Source organism: Vidua macroura, chromosome 6 (genome assembly GCF_024509145.1).
Source record: "Vidua macroura isolate BioBank_ID:100142 chromosome 6, ASM2450914v1, whole genome shotgun sequence".
NCBI classification, from domain to species: Eukaryota; Metazoa; Chordata; class Aves; order Passeriformes; family Viduidae; genus Vidua; species Vidua macroura.
Window position 1 is genome coordinate 17,537,943 of NC_071576.1, and position 16,332 is coordinate 17,554,274.

General features: G+C 38.8%; 1 protein-coding gene across 5 annotated transcripts in view; it reads left to right on the forward strand.

Annotated features, from left to right (window-relative positions):
• The first annotated feature begins 892 nt into the window (after positions 1-892).
• Positions 893-16,332, forward strand: part of EML5 (EMAP like 5) — a 95,106-nt gene continuing 79,666 nt past the window's right edge. For all 5 annotated transcript variants that reach the window (XM_053980234.1, XM_053980232.1, XM_053980231.1 and 2 more), the window contains exon 1: positions 893-1,089. In XM_053980234.1, the coding sequence (XP_053836209.1) occupies positions 893-1,089 (197 nt within the window). The remainder of the gene's footprint in view (positions 1,090-16,332) is intronic.

A 16,332-nucleotide genomic window follows, 5' to 3' on the forward strand; every position in this document is an offset into this window, starting at 1 on the left:
AGAACTGAGGCTTAAAAGTTGTGTATGGGGAAATGAGGGCTTGAAAGGGAAATATTTTTTGTGTGATGCATGACTCAGGCGGTGGGCTGAAAGGGTTAACTAATCGTCATTAAAAATTACAGTTGACATTTTCGTCTCGGATGGCAGGGAGCTGGCGTGCCGCCGGTCCCCAGTGAGAGCGGGGGGTGGCTTCCACGCACGGCTGAGAAGGGGCTGGGACTCTTCCAGCCCCAGTGGCTGCCGAGAGCCGGCGGCGGTGCGTCGGGGGAAAGGCAAGGGACGGAGATGTTCCCCGAAGGGGCAGTAAAAACAAAACCCCCCCTCAACTTGGGGAAGGGGGAGAAGACGCAGCTTCGCTTAAGAAGGGAAAAAAAAAAAAAAAAAAAAAAAAGAAAAGGTAAATCTAGAAAAGCCCCGCGACGCGCCACAACGCGCGGTGGTGAAGCGTATTCCGGCCCGCCTGCCCGCTCGCCGCCACCTCTCGCTGGCCGGTCCCCGCTCGGTCCCCGCTGGGTCCCCGGGTCGCCCCCGCCGCCCGGGCCCCCCGCAGCCCGCCGGGCCCGCCCGGCCGCTGACGGCGCCGCCCTCGGCGCAGGCGCATCCGGGGCGCGGGGGGGCCGGAGCGGCGCCGCGCCCTCGCTCCGCGTCCCGGGCGGTGTCTCAGCGCAGCCATGTCTGGCGGCGCGGGGCGGCGAGGCGCGCTCGGGCGGCGGCGCCCTCTGTGAGGCGGCGGCGGCGGCGGACGAGCGGCGGCGGCGGGCATCCATGTCGGCGGGCAGGGATTAGCGCGGCGGGCACCCAGCCGAGCGGAGGGGGCGGCCGGCCCATCGCCCCCTTCCCGCGGGGTCTCCGGCGGGAGAGAGCCGTACCCGGCTGGCGGGGGCGGGTGGACATGGCTGACCGGAGCGCGCCGAGCTGCCACCTGCGGCTGGAGTGGGTCTACGGCTACCGGGGTCATCAGTGCCGCAACAACCTCTACTACACGGCCGCCAAAGAGATCGTCTACTTCGTGGCGGGGGTCGGCGTGGTCTACAGCCCCCGGGAGCACCGGCAGAAATTCTACCTGGGGCACCAGGACGACATCATCAGGTACCGCTGGCGCCGCGCGCCCCCGGGCCGCATCCCGCCGCGGGCTCCGACCCGCTCCGGCCCCTGCTCGCTCCTCCCTTCCCCCTGGAGCGGGGCGCGAGTATCCCCCAGCCGCCGCCTGCCCCAGGTGCCGTCCCGGGCAGCGCCGGTGATGCGCGTCCCGCCGGTGCTGTGAGGATCCGAGGATCGGACCGAAATACATCAAGGACAGTCAGCGCTTCCTCACCGCCCCCCCCACCCCCCCACCCCCCGCCCGGGCTTCGCCGTGGGTAGAAACAGCCTGGAAATGGCTTTTAGCTGTCGGATTTAATCAGGCGTGTTGTGTGTCCCCCACTGCCGCCGGTGTGCGGTGCCGAAACTCGTACGGGCGCCTGTGCCCGGCGCGGCAGCCCGAGGGTCGCCGCTCGCTCCCCGGCCACCCCTGAATGTCAAAGGGCCGGCGGGAGGAGAAGCATTAATCGCGTGTGTTCCCGGAGCACTTGGGCTGCGGAGGAGGCTAATCTGTAGCAGGTAGACCTTTGTCTGGTGTTTAAAAGGCGACGATTACACGGGGAATTAGTGGCCTGCCTGTAACTCGCGCAACTTTAAGGGTAATCTTAAAAGAACAACCTTTCTTGAGAAGTTGAGGCTTCTTCTGTAGCTCGGTAGTTCAGGGAATGTCACCTTGGTGCTGAGTCCATTAAAAAAATTAATTACAAACTGATGTTGCAAAAGAAGTGTGTTGGTATGATTTCTTCTATGTCTTTCCACTCCAAGGATGCTTTTGTAAGCCTAGTGGTGTTGTGAGATCAGTGAGAGAATTTGAGGAGTATGAAGGGCAGATGTAAGCCTGAGTCATCAATCTTTTCCCTTACAGTAGGTGTCATTGCCGATGGATTTTAAATTCTGATTTCTTTGGTCTTCCTGGTGGGGTAAGAGCTAGCAGTAGTTACTTTTGTAGGTCTTTTGTATGTTTTACATCACAGAATTTGTTTTTATGATGCTTAGTGCTCCAAGGCATACCTCTGTATGTGTTACTCATGAGTAACAGGTATTGCCTGTAGAGAGCAGAATAGATGCTATGTCTTTCATTTAAGCTTTTAGACACACTAGAAAACTTGGTCATAATGGCCACTTTTTTCCTTTGTTTAAATCTTTTGGAAGGAATTTAAATAGCTCTGAAGTATGACTGTGAATGTTCCTAAGAAGGGTGTCACTTCTGTAGTACGTTTCTCCTTGCTGCTAAATAAGTGAAGAAAACGTACTCAGTGCACCACAGCAGAGTGTTGTACTAGGGGTGTTGAGTCAGGAGTTTGAATCGCTATTATTTGCACTGCTTAATGTTTTAACATTCTCACTTTAATCCAGGAAAAACTGTTTTCTTAAGAACTGCTAGCCACCTGTGATGTCAGATGCTGCGGGAAATCCAGCTCTGCACCTTGCTATTGTGCTAAGGAAGCGGTGGCTCGCTGCTCGTTCTAAGGTCGCGGCAGTGTAATATTACACATTTAATACCATATATTCATGAGTGCTTCTGAATGACACTGTTCGTTTCAGGAGCACTTCTTGTAGCATAAGAATTAAATGGTTTGAGCTACAACCGTTTGTTTCCATGTGGTAACAGTTTCTTCCTCAGTCTCTCTCAGTTTCGGTACAGTGTGCTACATTTGGCTAAAATGTGACAGAATTGTTTAGACTAGTACTAAACAAAAAACCCGCACAAAAACCAACCAACAAACAAAAATCTGCTATAAGTCAGCTAACTGGAGAGAAAGAGTGTGTCTTGTTTGTGTATGTACTTTGATTTGTGTATGTATTTTGGCCCATTCAAATATAGCAGTTTCTCCTACTCTGATGCGAGAATATAATTCTAAGTATGATAAGGATGCAGTTAGAATTTTGCATGGTTCTTAAATGCAAAAGCTCTACAGAAATATTGATTTAAAAGCAGCGTGCCTATTTCTAATAGTATGATTAGTCTTGCATTGATAAGTCTTTCACTTGCTACTTTCTCTAAAATGCAATGTGGTGCCATTTAAATGCCATCTCACACTTTTCCTGATTAAACTTGCATATCTAAACATATTAGTTCTTAATATTTAAAGGAGACATAAGAAGGTCAAATATTTTAAAAAACAAACAAACAAAAAACAACAACAAAACCCAAAATCCAAAAAGTAGGTGCAAAAATGCAATGATATAATATAGTAATCAGTGTTACTAAATCTTCTCTCTGAAGATAAGCTCAACTGTTGTATTGGAAAAGAATTAATATATTTTGTGCTCAGTCTCAGCAAGTACTGTTTGAATGCTGAGATATTTGGGATTTTTTAGTGAAAGCAATGGGAAGACTGTGTCTTTTTACAAGTATGGGATCTAATTTCTGAAAGCAGTCCTGGAGTCTGAAAATCTTATGTATTTAAAGAATCAAACTTTCATGAGCCTAGCTCCATAGCTACAAGAACTAAGCATAAATATTGCTCACTACATGGTGATATTATTAGTACTCTTCATTTTGAGAACTTTTATATTGTTAGCATTCTTTGGATGACATTGTAATTGTAAACATCAATCAAGAGAGAGGAACTGCAGTTCTTAAGTCAGAGACCATTTCTTTAGTAACAGAAAACAGTATTGGAGTAATGGACAGTCATAGGACATTTTCCATTGGAAATTTCTAACACCAGCAGTTAGTTTTGGTTCTGCTTTGACGTTTTGCCTGCTTTTGTTAAATGAAACTCTGTAAGCCTGCTGTAAGATTTTTTTATATGATTAGGTATTTTAACATGATTTGTTTTCAGTATGAATGTCTAATCTTAATTTTAATCATGGTGTCCACACCCCAAACCCCTCAGCCTCAGTTAACTGTATAGTAAAAGTAAGAGAGCTCTCTTTCAGTGTTTGGTCCCTCAGATCTATTGAAAACTCTTCTGGACTAGAAGAGGATAATTAGGATCATTTCAAACATCTTTTATTAGTCTGTTTTGGTGGTTTTTTCTTTTTTTTTTCTTTTTTTTTTTTTTTTTTCTTTTTTTTTTATTTGAACGATCTCAGTTGTAATCCATTTTTAAAAGAACTTTTCTTGCTTGCTGGTGAGCTTTCACTTTTTATGTGCTTTTGTTTTTTTTTTTGGTTTTTTTTTTTTTTTTAATCTCCTCTGAGAATTATTTTCCAGAAATCAACTCACTATTCTGAAGGATACAGTTACATGTTTTCAATATTACTTGTCTCCCATTTCTTACTCAATTGCATATTTTTATGATTGAGGTCCAGGAATGTATGCAAACACTTGTGGAAAGTATCAGATGCACAAATGCTTTGGAAATTTGCATCTTTTGGGAATGCTGTTAACTAAGTTTCTTATATTTTCAGGAGTAAATAAGGAAAAAAATCTTGTACATGATATCTCAGTGACTTGCTTTGATCTGTTGCCAGCAGCATAACTTGGATGTCTGCTGTGTTTGTGGAAGATAAGTTCCCCTGTCCAACCTTGGCTGTGTATGTGTAGGAGATACTAATACTGAATGAAAAGTTATTCCTACAAAGCTACTGGTTTCAAGTGTGTGTTCTCTAGGATTTCATGCATCACCCAATTAGCTTGTGATGTGTAGAATGGTTTGCTTTCCGGTAGCTGAGGAAGAAACAGTATCTTGGTGTGTTCAGGTTAGATCTTAACTTTGTTCTTTCCATAATTGTATTGGTTTAGAGGATCATAGGGTTTTTAGTGTTGGCTGATCTTCCCATTTCAGAGACACCTTAGGGGGATTGTATTTAAATCTGATCTGAATCAAGATTTCAGAAGATGCTCCCTCAGAGTATTAACTTGTCGTATTGTAAAACTCATGCTCATATTGAGGCTCCTTATTTGTCTGGGCTAGCTAAAGCATATTTATGTATTTTATTTTTTTGATATGAGAAGATTGGTAACCCTAAACTTATCCACCTTTTTAAATGGCTGTCTACTGGCAAAAGCCTTTGATGTCACTAGGACAATTCTCTATGTTGATGTGCTATATGGAGACCACTGATATGCTCCAAGGTGACTTACAGAATAATTTTTCCTTTTGATGCTTTTTTTCCCCTTCCTTCCCTTCCTTCCCTTCCTTCCCTTCCTTCCCTTCCTTCCCTTCCTTCCCTTCCTTCCCTTCCTTCCCTTCCTTCCCTTCCTTCCCTTCCTTCCCTTCCTTCCCTTCCTTCCCTTCCTTCCCTTCCTTCCCTTCCTTCCCTTCCTTCCCTTCCTTCCCTTCCTTCCCTTCCTTCCCTTCCTTCCCCTGTACTTCTAGCCCCATGATAATCCTTTTTCTTTGGCTTCAAAGTACTGGAATTTTACTGGGAATTAACTTTTCACCTGACAGTGATGATGCTACTGAAAAATAAAATCAAAACATAAGGTTAAGCCAGTGCATCTTTTTGAGAGCTTTCATAGACTTGGGAAAACTTTATATTTTGCTTTCCATGATGTCTGTTCTTGACTTCAAACTTTAGCACTTATTTGTTATTCTCCTTTTGCACCATTACCTTTATGCTGACACAAAACAGCCACACAACTGTGCCAGTCACAGAAAGAAGAAGAATTATGTTTCTCTGTCAGAAGGAAACAAATGAGGAAGAGTTATTATGTCTGTCCCACTTTTTCTTAATATCCATTATGTGAGCTAGCTGGCAAATAATAGTGCTTTTGTATGTTCTTCCTAGAACTTTCACTGTGACTACTTGATTAAGATGTTTGTGGTACATTTAGGTTTTATTGCTTAAGGTAGTAGCTGGCACATTTTATACTAGTAAGAACTCTTGAATCTGTGCTGATAATGGCATTTATGGCTCTGCTGTTGAGCAACTCTAGGCTGTGTCTAAGAAGTTAATTTCCCTTCTTGTCTGAAGTCTGTATATTTTTCCTTGTCTTGGACTGAGTTGGGGGAAAGAAATCGTGCATCATCTGCCCAAGGACTCATGCAGCGTTCTGCTTTTAGGGCAAACATAACTTAAAAAATGATTCAGAAAACATTGAAATTCTTTACTATTAGGTGCTCTAATACCAGAAACTAACCATTACCATGCTACAAAGACAGAGGAGAAATGAATGATTGTACTTTCTGTTTAGTTAAAACTTGGTCCTTTTCCCCCTTTGTGCCCCTCTGTATCCAAGACTGTAGAGAGGCAAATTGCATGTTTACAGAGAGCAGGGGTATAAGCAAAACAGGTAGAAAGAATGGCAAAGCATTTGTCTCTATTCTCACAGAGACATGGTTTGGCTGTTTCCAACAAAATAATTTACTTGTCTAAATCATGGCTTTTCTTAAGACAATTTTTCTTGTTGCTGTGAACTTTAGGAATTACCTGAACTTTGTTTCCCAATGAATAAAAATAAGCAGCCAAACTGCTGGCCACTAAACTGTGATCTTTTCAGGCACTTTATTTAAGACTGTCATCTTTTTATATTTCAAATTTCAACTTAGTCTCCTGCCTGAGATACTATGATTTTGTTCCTGTATTCCAAGGCAAAATAAACCATTTCATTTTAGTGTCAACATTTCTTAGGTTCTAATGAAAATCAAAACCACTAAAATCATTTCTGCTCTCTGGTGTTGGTGCTGTGTGCCAACTCTGTTTTATCTATTTATTGTCACACTCTGAGTGTTAGTCTAACCATCAACATCTAAGAAATTGTTGGACTCTGTCAGCTGCTTTCTAAGACTGCTCCTAGATAATGCTCTCTGGGAGGCAGGTCCAACCTTCCTCTGTGTGGCTGTCAGCTGTGGAATTTCTGCAAGCAGAAATTCTAGCAGTGCAGTGATTAGTCACATCCTAGTTTTGAACGGCAACAGATATTTTCCTCACCCTCTCTTTTCATTAACTATGCATTGTTATGACATTGGATGACCTGCTGTTGGACTTTTTTATTAAAGATGCTGAGTATTTCTACCACCTCATTGTATCATTCTGCCTCTCTTTGATTTTCATTAGATTCTAGTAATCAAAAAAAAAATTATGAACAAAAGAGAGTATCTTCTCAGAAAAAGAGCCAAACAGGTTTCACAAGAATGTAGAGGGAAGTTATTTTCTTTCCATGTTTTGTGTTCCCCCAGTAGTCTGACACCTTAGGAGTTCTCAAAAAACCTCAGCGAACATTTGAAACAATTGAATGTTGGGGTATCTGCTGTCAAGTTTGTCTTGTTCTTGTCTGGAATAAATGGCGTATGTTCCTGACCTAACTCCAAATGGCAGTCAAGCACAGATGTTAAGGAGTGGGTACTAAGCACAGCTACAGAATTTTGTCAGGTGAAGTTCTATTAATTGGTTTGGCAGCAGATCTATGAATTTTCACTAGGAAATTAATGATTAGTTGTGTATTTTGGATTTCAGGGAATGTAACAGAATGAATACTAGGTTGCCACATAAGGAAACATTTCTAATTATCATGTGTAACCTCTTGTGTCTTTTGAATTATGAATGTGACAGAAGAAAAAAAGCAAAAGAAAAAATTGCATGTCCTGGTGAGGAATTCTTTGTATGCGCTTGAATGCTATACAGTCCATGTCTTTTTTTTTTTTGTAAAAAGAACTCTGTTGTTTATTCATTTGCAGAAAGGTAATCTCCCAAACTATTTCAATAATTATAGCCATCAAAGAAGGCCAGTCATCCCCCATTGCAGCCTCTAATAACTGGAGGAAAACAGGAGTAAAATCCATTTCATAGTTATGCTTCAAATGTGAAATGGATCATGCATAGAAACACCTCAAAATGTAGCTCGTCTAATACTTAGGAAACATACAAGGTGCATGCAGCCTGGATTATTAGGTATGCTGTTAGGAAATCAGTCTTTGTTCTTAAGTGCCAAGGAAGGTCCTTGGTAGGAGCATTTCCCCTTGACTCAGCTGGTGAGGCTGCCCCTGCAGTACTGGGTGCAGTTCTGGGCTCCTCAGGACAAGAGACATGAGGAACTCCTAAAGAGAGTCCATTGAAGGGCCACAAAGATGATTAAAAATCTTGACCATCTCTCCTGATGAGATGCTGAGAAGCTGGGGCCATTTGGCCCAGAGAGGAGAAGGCTCAGAGTGCATCTGATCAATGTATATAATAAATAGATCTGATCACTGTATATAATAAATAGATGAAGCAAAAGTGTGAAGAAGATAGATGGATCCAAGCTCTTCTCAGTGGTGCTCAGTGACAAATAAAGTGACTTTCTGTCCAAAAATAAAACCTGTAGGCCCATGCTGAACAGGAGGAGTTTCCAGAATTGGTGGTTCAGTTTGAAAGCTTCAGTGTTTTGACTACAAACATTATTTATTACTTTCTTCCCACGTGCAATTTCAAATAAAAATAATTTTATGTAAATCTAGTTAAGGAAATAAGTTTTTTTTAAAAAATTGTTTTTTCTTGACAAAAATTAGATATTAATTACAGGTCATGGGGTTTTCGTATGCAATAGAATGTTTACTGTGAAAAGAAATAGCTTTAATAGTATTTTCTGTAACAAAGAGTGGGCTTTGGGGTGTGTGCTGGTAGGTTCCTGCTGAAACATGGTACCTGGGGTTCATTCTGCATTCAGGCTTGATGAGGAAACCACGTTCTTGCTTCAAAGGATGAAAGCAATATAATGCTGAAGCCGTGTGATGTACCATTTTGAGAGGTGAAATACAGGCACCAAATCACTTGAGCAAGTTAAATTACCAGCTATTGTACTTTGTTAATAAGCCATTAAGGCATTTTTCTTTTTTGAATATATTTTTAGGAAATGATTTCTCTTTTTCCCCTGAAAGTTTGTATTTCCAGATGAAAAATCACATATTCTCCTTAGCTTATTCTTTGGGCTTATGTGGTGTCATGTTTTGTTTATACTAAAGATAAATCAATTAACTCACTTTACCATCTCCAAATGATATTTTTGAGCGTACTCAGTTTATTTCCCTCCATGAAAGAAGTAATGATTAAAACCTAAATAATGTCATAATTAAACGAAGCAGTCCTCCTATATCTTTTGTCTGTCAGTCAAAATGGCATTTCTTACAGCAGAAGCAATTGCTAGGACAAGGTGAGATAATTACCCTGCTGACCGTTTTATACTGTGGTTCACAAGGGCAAAGTCCCAGTTAAGCTCTTTCCAGCTATTCGTGCCAAGTGGTCTCAAATTGTCAAATGTTTAAAAGTCTGAAGGGAAGATTTGGGTGCATATCTTCCCTTCATATCTATCCTTCCTCATATCTATCACAGATCAGGGGGAGAGATGAAAGACAATGATGTACCTTCTCCCTCAGGAAAACCAAGTTTTCTTGATAGTTGTAAACATGTTCTGGAACACATTATACTGTCTGAAAGATGTTTTTCTGATTTCGTGTTGGCATGTCATTTTTTTTTTTTTTAACCTGCAGTTTTGTACATCATCTTTTAAAAGAAAAAAAATTATTAGATTTGGTTTGATAAAATGAAAATATTTTAGGAATACTGAATAAAAACTTTCCTAGATTGTTTGAATTGAAATTAGAATAAGCCTGTTGTTTAATACACCTGCATGCCTTTGAGAACTTTATTTTTCCTAATAAAAACAACATGAAGAGAAATACCAAAAATATCCAACGAGAACTGAACATTTAAAACATACTAGAAGTTTATTAAAGTAGATCAAGACAGCAAGGAGCTAGACTTAGGAGCTTGCTTTCATGCATTGTGCTTTTCATAGCCAGCAGTCACATCACCTTCTGATCTGATTCTGTCAGTGTGCACAGGCAAGGTCAGGTCAGGTCAGCACTTAAATGGGAAAATGTCTTGGTGCTGTAAAAAATGCTTTGCTTGATTTGGTAGTTTGGTCTTTTTCTCAGAACTATTGCAACAAGATGAGGCTATAGGACAATGTCTGAGAAGAACATGAAATGTAACCAAAAGCTTAATAATGTTTGATTCCTGAAAATTTTGAAATATTTTTGCAGAAATGTTGAGGTCTGCCCTAACCTTTTTGTTTTTCCAGATTCCAGTCAAATAAGTTATATTTCTGCTTACCTATGTTTTCAATGGCTCTATATGTTAGTCAATCTCTTGATATAGGGAGGAAAGTAGGTTACGTTCCAGGTTGATTTTTAAACAGCATTATACAGTTAACTGTGTCTGCAGTGTTATTATAGTAGTGATAGGCAGTAACTTAGCATGTTTCAATCATTTTGAACTGTTGATTTTTTTATCCTCCTCTATTTTTTTTAGATTGAAAACCGTAGTGTATATGTTCTGTATGACATATCAAAAATTAGTTTAGCTTTTACTGTAATTAATAACACAAGCATTGTAGGCTTTTTAAAAAAGATGTGTGCTTGAAACAGAACCTGAAATAATTGCAAAAAAGATGTTTCTAGTTTTATGTCACCTACATTTTGGGGTTTTTGAAGTTTAAGCTGACACTGACTTTAAGCTAAGAAGTCCATAGAATTTAGTCTTACCTTTTATAATATCTCAAGGGTTTGGTTTTTTTTTTTTGCTTCAAGATGTAGTTTGCCTAGTTTTTCAAAATATTGTTACACAACTTACAAAGTTGTATTTGTGATTTAGGACAGCACTTTTATTTAGCATCAACAGCTTCAAAGGAAAAAAAATATTCATAAAAGTGGCAAAGGTGTCTAATCTGTACTGATAAAGATTAGTCATACGCTGACATTAAAATTTAAATTTGTTCAGATAAATTATAATGCTGTTATATTATGATTAAAGAAATTGGTTTATTCACAATATATTTTTTGACTTGACATAAACTATTGGTTTTGCTACACTCACATGGTAAGCAAAGCTACTGGGCACTTGAAATACCTTGAAAAGAAAAACAAAGCTGTACTTTTCCTTAAACCTAGGTAGCAGAGTGTGAAAGCTCCCATAACCATCTTAATAATTTGGTTGAATGTTTGACCTAGATAGTGTTGAATGGTCTCTTCAAAATACATGTAGTGAAGATATTTTGCCCAATGACATTCTGGTGTGTCATCTGGTGTGGTATGAATTTCCCCTGGTGTAACAGTGAAGCACCTTACAGCATGTTATAGATGCAGACAAATCACCTTCATTAGGGCCCAGATTGCTCTGGTTACTCCATTGGCTACAAAAGACTTCCACTTCTACAAGAAATACCCAGTATCATTATTTGCATTGCTGTTAGTTATTACATAGTAATAGTAATAGCTGGTAGCTATTACCATAGTAATAGACTTTGAAAATGCAGTGCTTGATTTGCACAAAAAAGGTCAGAATCAGCCAAGATTGCCTTAACTCTTGGTAGCAAAAGCTATGATTGAATTTTTAAGCCAGTTTTATGATGCCTATCTTTTATATTGCAAAAGATAGAAACCACAAAGAATTCCAGTATGTGCACCATCTGATAACACCACTACTACTCTGCATTTAAAGCAAGATGTCTTTGTGAGACCACTTCAGTTAGAAAAGCAGTGTTCCTTGTTATTTTACCTAGCTGCATTCATTATTAAATCTCCAAATACTGTATCTTTTCTTCAGAGTAGCTGTCCTCATCCTAGCTGCAAAAGACTTTCCTTTAACTGGGAATTCTCATTACTGTTGAGAGGCTTCCTGCTGGACTCCTTTTCTTTGGAATAAGTTCTGTAAGATGGTGCCTGATGCTTATTCTTCTATGAAAGCCCTGAGTATTCTGATATTACTTCAGAAAATACAGTGAACAATCCTTCCAACCATTTTTCATAGGTTTCTAATTTCATTTCACTGCTTGATCTTCCAAGCTTTTTCAGAGGAATTCCAAAGCAATTCCCTATTGCTTTGGGCTGCAGACAGGATGAATCAAGACTCTTAACTATATGCAATGGTCAGTTTGATTATTTTGCTTTAAAAGCACATGCCATTTTAGCAAAAAAAAAAACCCCAAAATTCCATAAAAATTGCCGCAAAGCCCATCCCAAAACAAAATCTTCTAGTCTAACAGCAATGTCCGACTTCTAACTGTTCAAATATTCATGGGGTTATCTTTGACAAATATTTTTAGAGGCTCCTTTTTGGGGTTTGAATTCAAGAATTCAGAGAAATATGTCCAGAGAGTGAGTGGCATAACTGGAGAGAATAATGTCAGTGTGAACAAAATTATCAGCTCTAGGGGTACCTGCAGTAATGCTTCCACTGATGGTTTAGCCACATTGGTGACAGATCAGGGAAATCTTTCATTTGCCTTTTACACTCTGTTGACTACAGGAAGTATTACACCTTAAACTTCCTTTGGCTTCATATGAAATATATTGGTAAGATATTTGGCATAAAATTACATGTAAATGAAATGCTTGATTTAGTCGTGGTGGTAAGAGGTCTCCATTTTATCAAGACAGCTTGCATGCAGAATGAGTGAATTAATTCTATGTTTTGGTTAGCTGACAACACTGTAAACCTTCTCCTGACTTTTAGAACTGTGCTAATCTCTATTCCCTGCTTATAATCCCTCTACAAGAGCAAGCAAGGTGAATGATGCTTTATCTCAGATCAAGACAAGGCATCTGACAGCATTTGGAAATTGCCTGAAGATTTATTGTGGAGAGCATGACATTTAAAGTGAAAAAGCCTTCTGGAGTACTTGAAGAAATAAAATAAATATTTGAAGAACTGGTAAATGTTTGGTTTGGGTTTTATTTTAGATCAAGGTTGCACTTTAGATGATATTTGTGGTTTTTAGTTACAGGTTCCTCTTTTGCATACTGTTTTTTCAATTGCTGTTTCTTCTGCCATACAAATTAATACCACAAAAATGAATAGCCTGTGAAACATTATTCAGTAATAATTTATGTATAGTTATGATTTTGATTATAGCATATGCTTATAAGAATGAGTATTACATTATGTTACACTCCTCATTAGGATTAGTCAACTGGATCAGTATTCTTGAGATAAACATAATTTTTAAGCAGAAGATTTGTAGTTTCTTGAAAGAGTTACACATGAATGCTCTTTATCCATCTTCTCCTTTTTATTGGTTTTCAGTGATTAAGTTTGTGAGCCCACACGGGTGACATCTTTCATTGCCTACCAAGCTACATGTTGACTTCTGAGTCCCTTTAATATTCTCTAGTTTTCCTATGCTTCTTTCCTGTTTTATTTGTGGTTCTGGTACATGTGGGGATTTTGTTTGTTTCAGGAGATGGTCTTTTGTGGCCTCTATGGCATATTTATAGATTTTTCTAAACAATAGCTCAGATGTTGTCCCAGTTTTAAGTGGTATCCTGGTTCCTTTCACTTTTCTGGGTGCAAAGTTAGATACTGGGATGGTCAATTTGTGACAAGTGTTAGAGAGATCCTTGACTTTTTTCTGTAGGAAAGCACCTCTGTCAAACACCTGCAGAACATCTGTGGGCCTGATAAACTCAAGAACTCCTGAAAAAATCTAGTGTATCTGCAGTGTCCAGGGCTGGCAAGATAGTGTTTTCTTCTGCTCTAAACCTTCTTTGGTTGGTAATAAAGTACAGTCAATTGAAGCACAGAATGAATGTTGTGCTTATCTCAGCTTTTTTTCAATAGCAGCTCTGCCACTGCCTTCTTCCCACCAGTCCTTACATTAAGCCAACTGCTAATTTTGTCAGGATAATCTTTCTGTGTAAAAGAAGAACTTTTCAAAAATTGTCACTAGTTATTCTGTGACTCCACTCAAATATTCAGATGATAAGTTCTTGCACATTGAGATATTTTCATTAATATTTCATTATCTTCTGTAGGAGAAAAGGCTGAATTGCTGTTTAATATACTTTTTCAGAAATATGAAAGAAAATGGTACATGCTGTGATTTTTGTTTTCTGTGTGATACTAGAAGATCTAGTACAAAATTTTAAAAGTAATAGATGAAAGGTTAATCTAGTGGTTAAAAACTGTTCTAAATCTTGTAGAGAAGAAGCAAATAGTGATGACTGGGTAAAGGGATGTTCAAAGGGTTTTAGTAGTAGTGAAAGATTTAGAAACAAGAAAATTTTGTATGCCAAGCAAGTTTATTTAGTTAACGTATGGTCAGAAGCATAAAAAATAACCTTCCTTTGAAAAGTAACTTTTGAAATGGTCTTGGCTAAAAAATTTGGAGTAAATGCTTCTTTGACCTTAAATAATTTATTCTTTAGATTTCTAACTCAGCAATGGAATGAGTCTTTGTGCACTGAAAAATGAGTAATTTTAAATGTGATAAGAAATTTTGCCATTTAGTTTCACTTTCTAGGCTGTATTTCATGACAAAATTTATTTGAAATTAATTCTGTTCATATTTTATAGACATGTTTGTCTCATATTTTCCCCATAATAAGTGGCTATGGCATGATAATCTTTAGTAAAGTAGTTTGTTGTCAACTGACTAGAATGGGAAATAGATGTTTCCACTTTAATTTTAAACTGAATTGCTTTTTTTATCTGTGACTATTTTGTAGGTTTGTTTGCTTTTCACCACATGTGTTCAGGAGCAAAGGACTGATTTCTCACTTTGTGGCTGACAAATCCTAACCAAATCATTTACTAGTACGTCCTGTTTCGTTAAAGGATCTCTTTTGGGTGATCAAATCTAGTGACCCAAAGGAGCTGAACAGCTGCACTGCCTCCTAAGTTACTGACAGCTGATTGCACTGTCTTCTCTCCACAGATCTTGCACTTCTTATTTACTTTTCTCTCTCTTTTCTTTTTTTAGTGTTTTTTTTTTGGCGCCTTGCTGCTAATTCTAGGGTCGTAATTTTTGACACTTAATATGTAATAATGGTTTAAATAATTGGTCAAGTCTGTGTATTGTCTTGTAAGGAAAGAACGCAGTTGGGTATTTTTTTATGTGGGATTCTCACTTACTTCAGGGTCTAGTATGTCCCATTATTGTACCACTAGTTCTTTAATATGAATAGCTATTAAAGAATAACAGGACATTATCTTAGCAAATTTATCTCCAAATGAATCTGGAGTATATGATATTTCTAACTTTCATGTGAGAAGATTTTTTTTAGCTAGGAACATGTACGTAATTTTGCTGTCTTCTTTTTCAAGGAGCATGTTAGAAAAGAATTTTGTTCCTCAGACTGTGAAAACCTGGTGATTAAATTGTCACAATCATATAGAATTTGTGAAAATCCAGCAACCCCACTCAGTCAAAGCACAAGTTCTCCTGTTGGCATTGGCAAAATCATTCATATTTGAAAAGAAGGGGAGTATCTTTATTTTTAATCATTTTTCTAGAGATGAGGACTTAACAGAAAGCTGAAGCCAATCCCTCCCTCAGCAGTGGAGGATATGACAATGCAAGACAAAAATTGATATCTTCATATAGGGGCATATTGTTCCCAGAATATTTTACTCAGTTCTCATATTTGATGATTTGGGAACTTTGCATTAGTTGCTTTAGTCACTCTCTGACTCCTTCCTTGTCTTAGAAGTACATCTGTTTTTTTATTTTTTGCCCCCTCCTTGGAGTTCAGGAACAAACAGAAGCCCAAAGCAATCTTTAGGAGTCTCTGGGTTGTTTATAAATGTTTCTTGTTAATTTAAAAACATTCAGATCCAATAGGAGAAAATATGGAATGGTAATGAGATAGACTGCAGCTGGGAAAGACCAACATACAGTTTGAGTTCACTGTCCCTGTCTCCACTTCAGCCTCTCTTACTTTGAAGTTGGATGCTTCTGCAATTTAAGGAAGCTTCAGAAAGCTATATTTGACATTATTGGCCCTGGGACAATAACTGGATGGAAGGCTGGTAGTGGTGCTCCATGATGAATACTGCTTTGTTTTCTCTATGGAAAATAAGTGTGCTCTGACTTGATCTGTTTAAATTTTGATAAGAGATGTTTGCTGATTGCAGCTCTTTCTGCTTTAAGATCTTAAATAGTATGACATAAATGGTTTGTAGCTTCCCCTATTATTCTTTCTGGAAAATATGGATAAATTACAGCAAATAAGAGAATATTCTCGAGTGTATGTAAAATGTCTGTAAACATACCATGAAAATATTTTGCTTTATTGAAATATAAAAACAATTTCACACTTGAAATTAACTCTTAATTAATAGATGTCTGAGATGCTGTTATTTTACTGCAGTATTCTTTTGTGCATTTTTACTGGTGCCCTAGTTTTATGAAGCTCAGGAGTAGTCACATGAATATATTCTTGGATTTTCATCCAATATTGTTGCTAAGGAAACATCATCTTTAATACTGTATCCTTGTCTGCAGCTTGTCTGTATTAATCAATGCCTGCTAATGCTCAGCACAAACCAAGTGAAGATGAAAAAGAATCTTAATTTCTTTTATTATCAAGTAGTTTATTATTA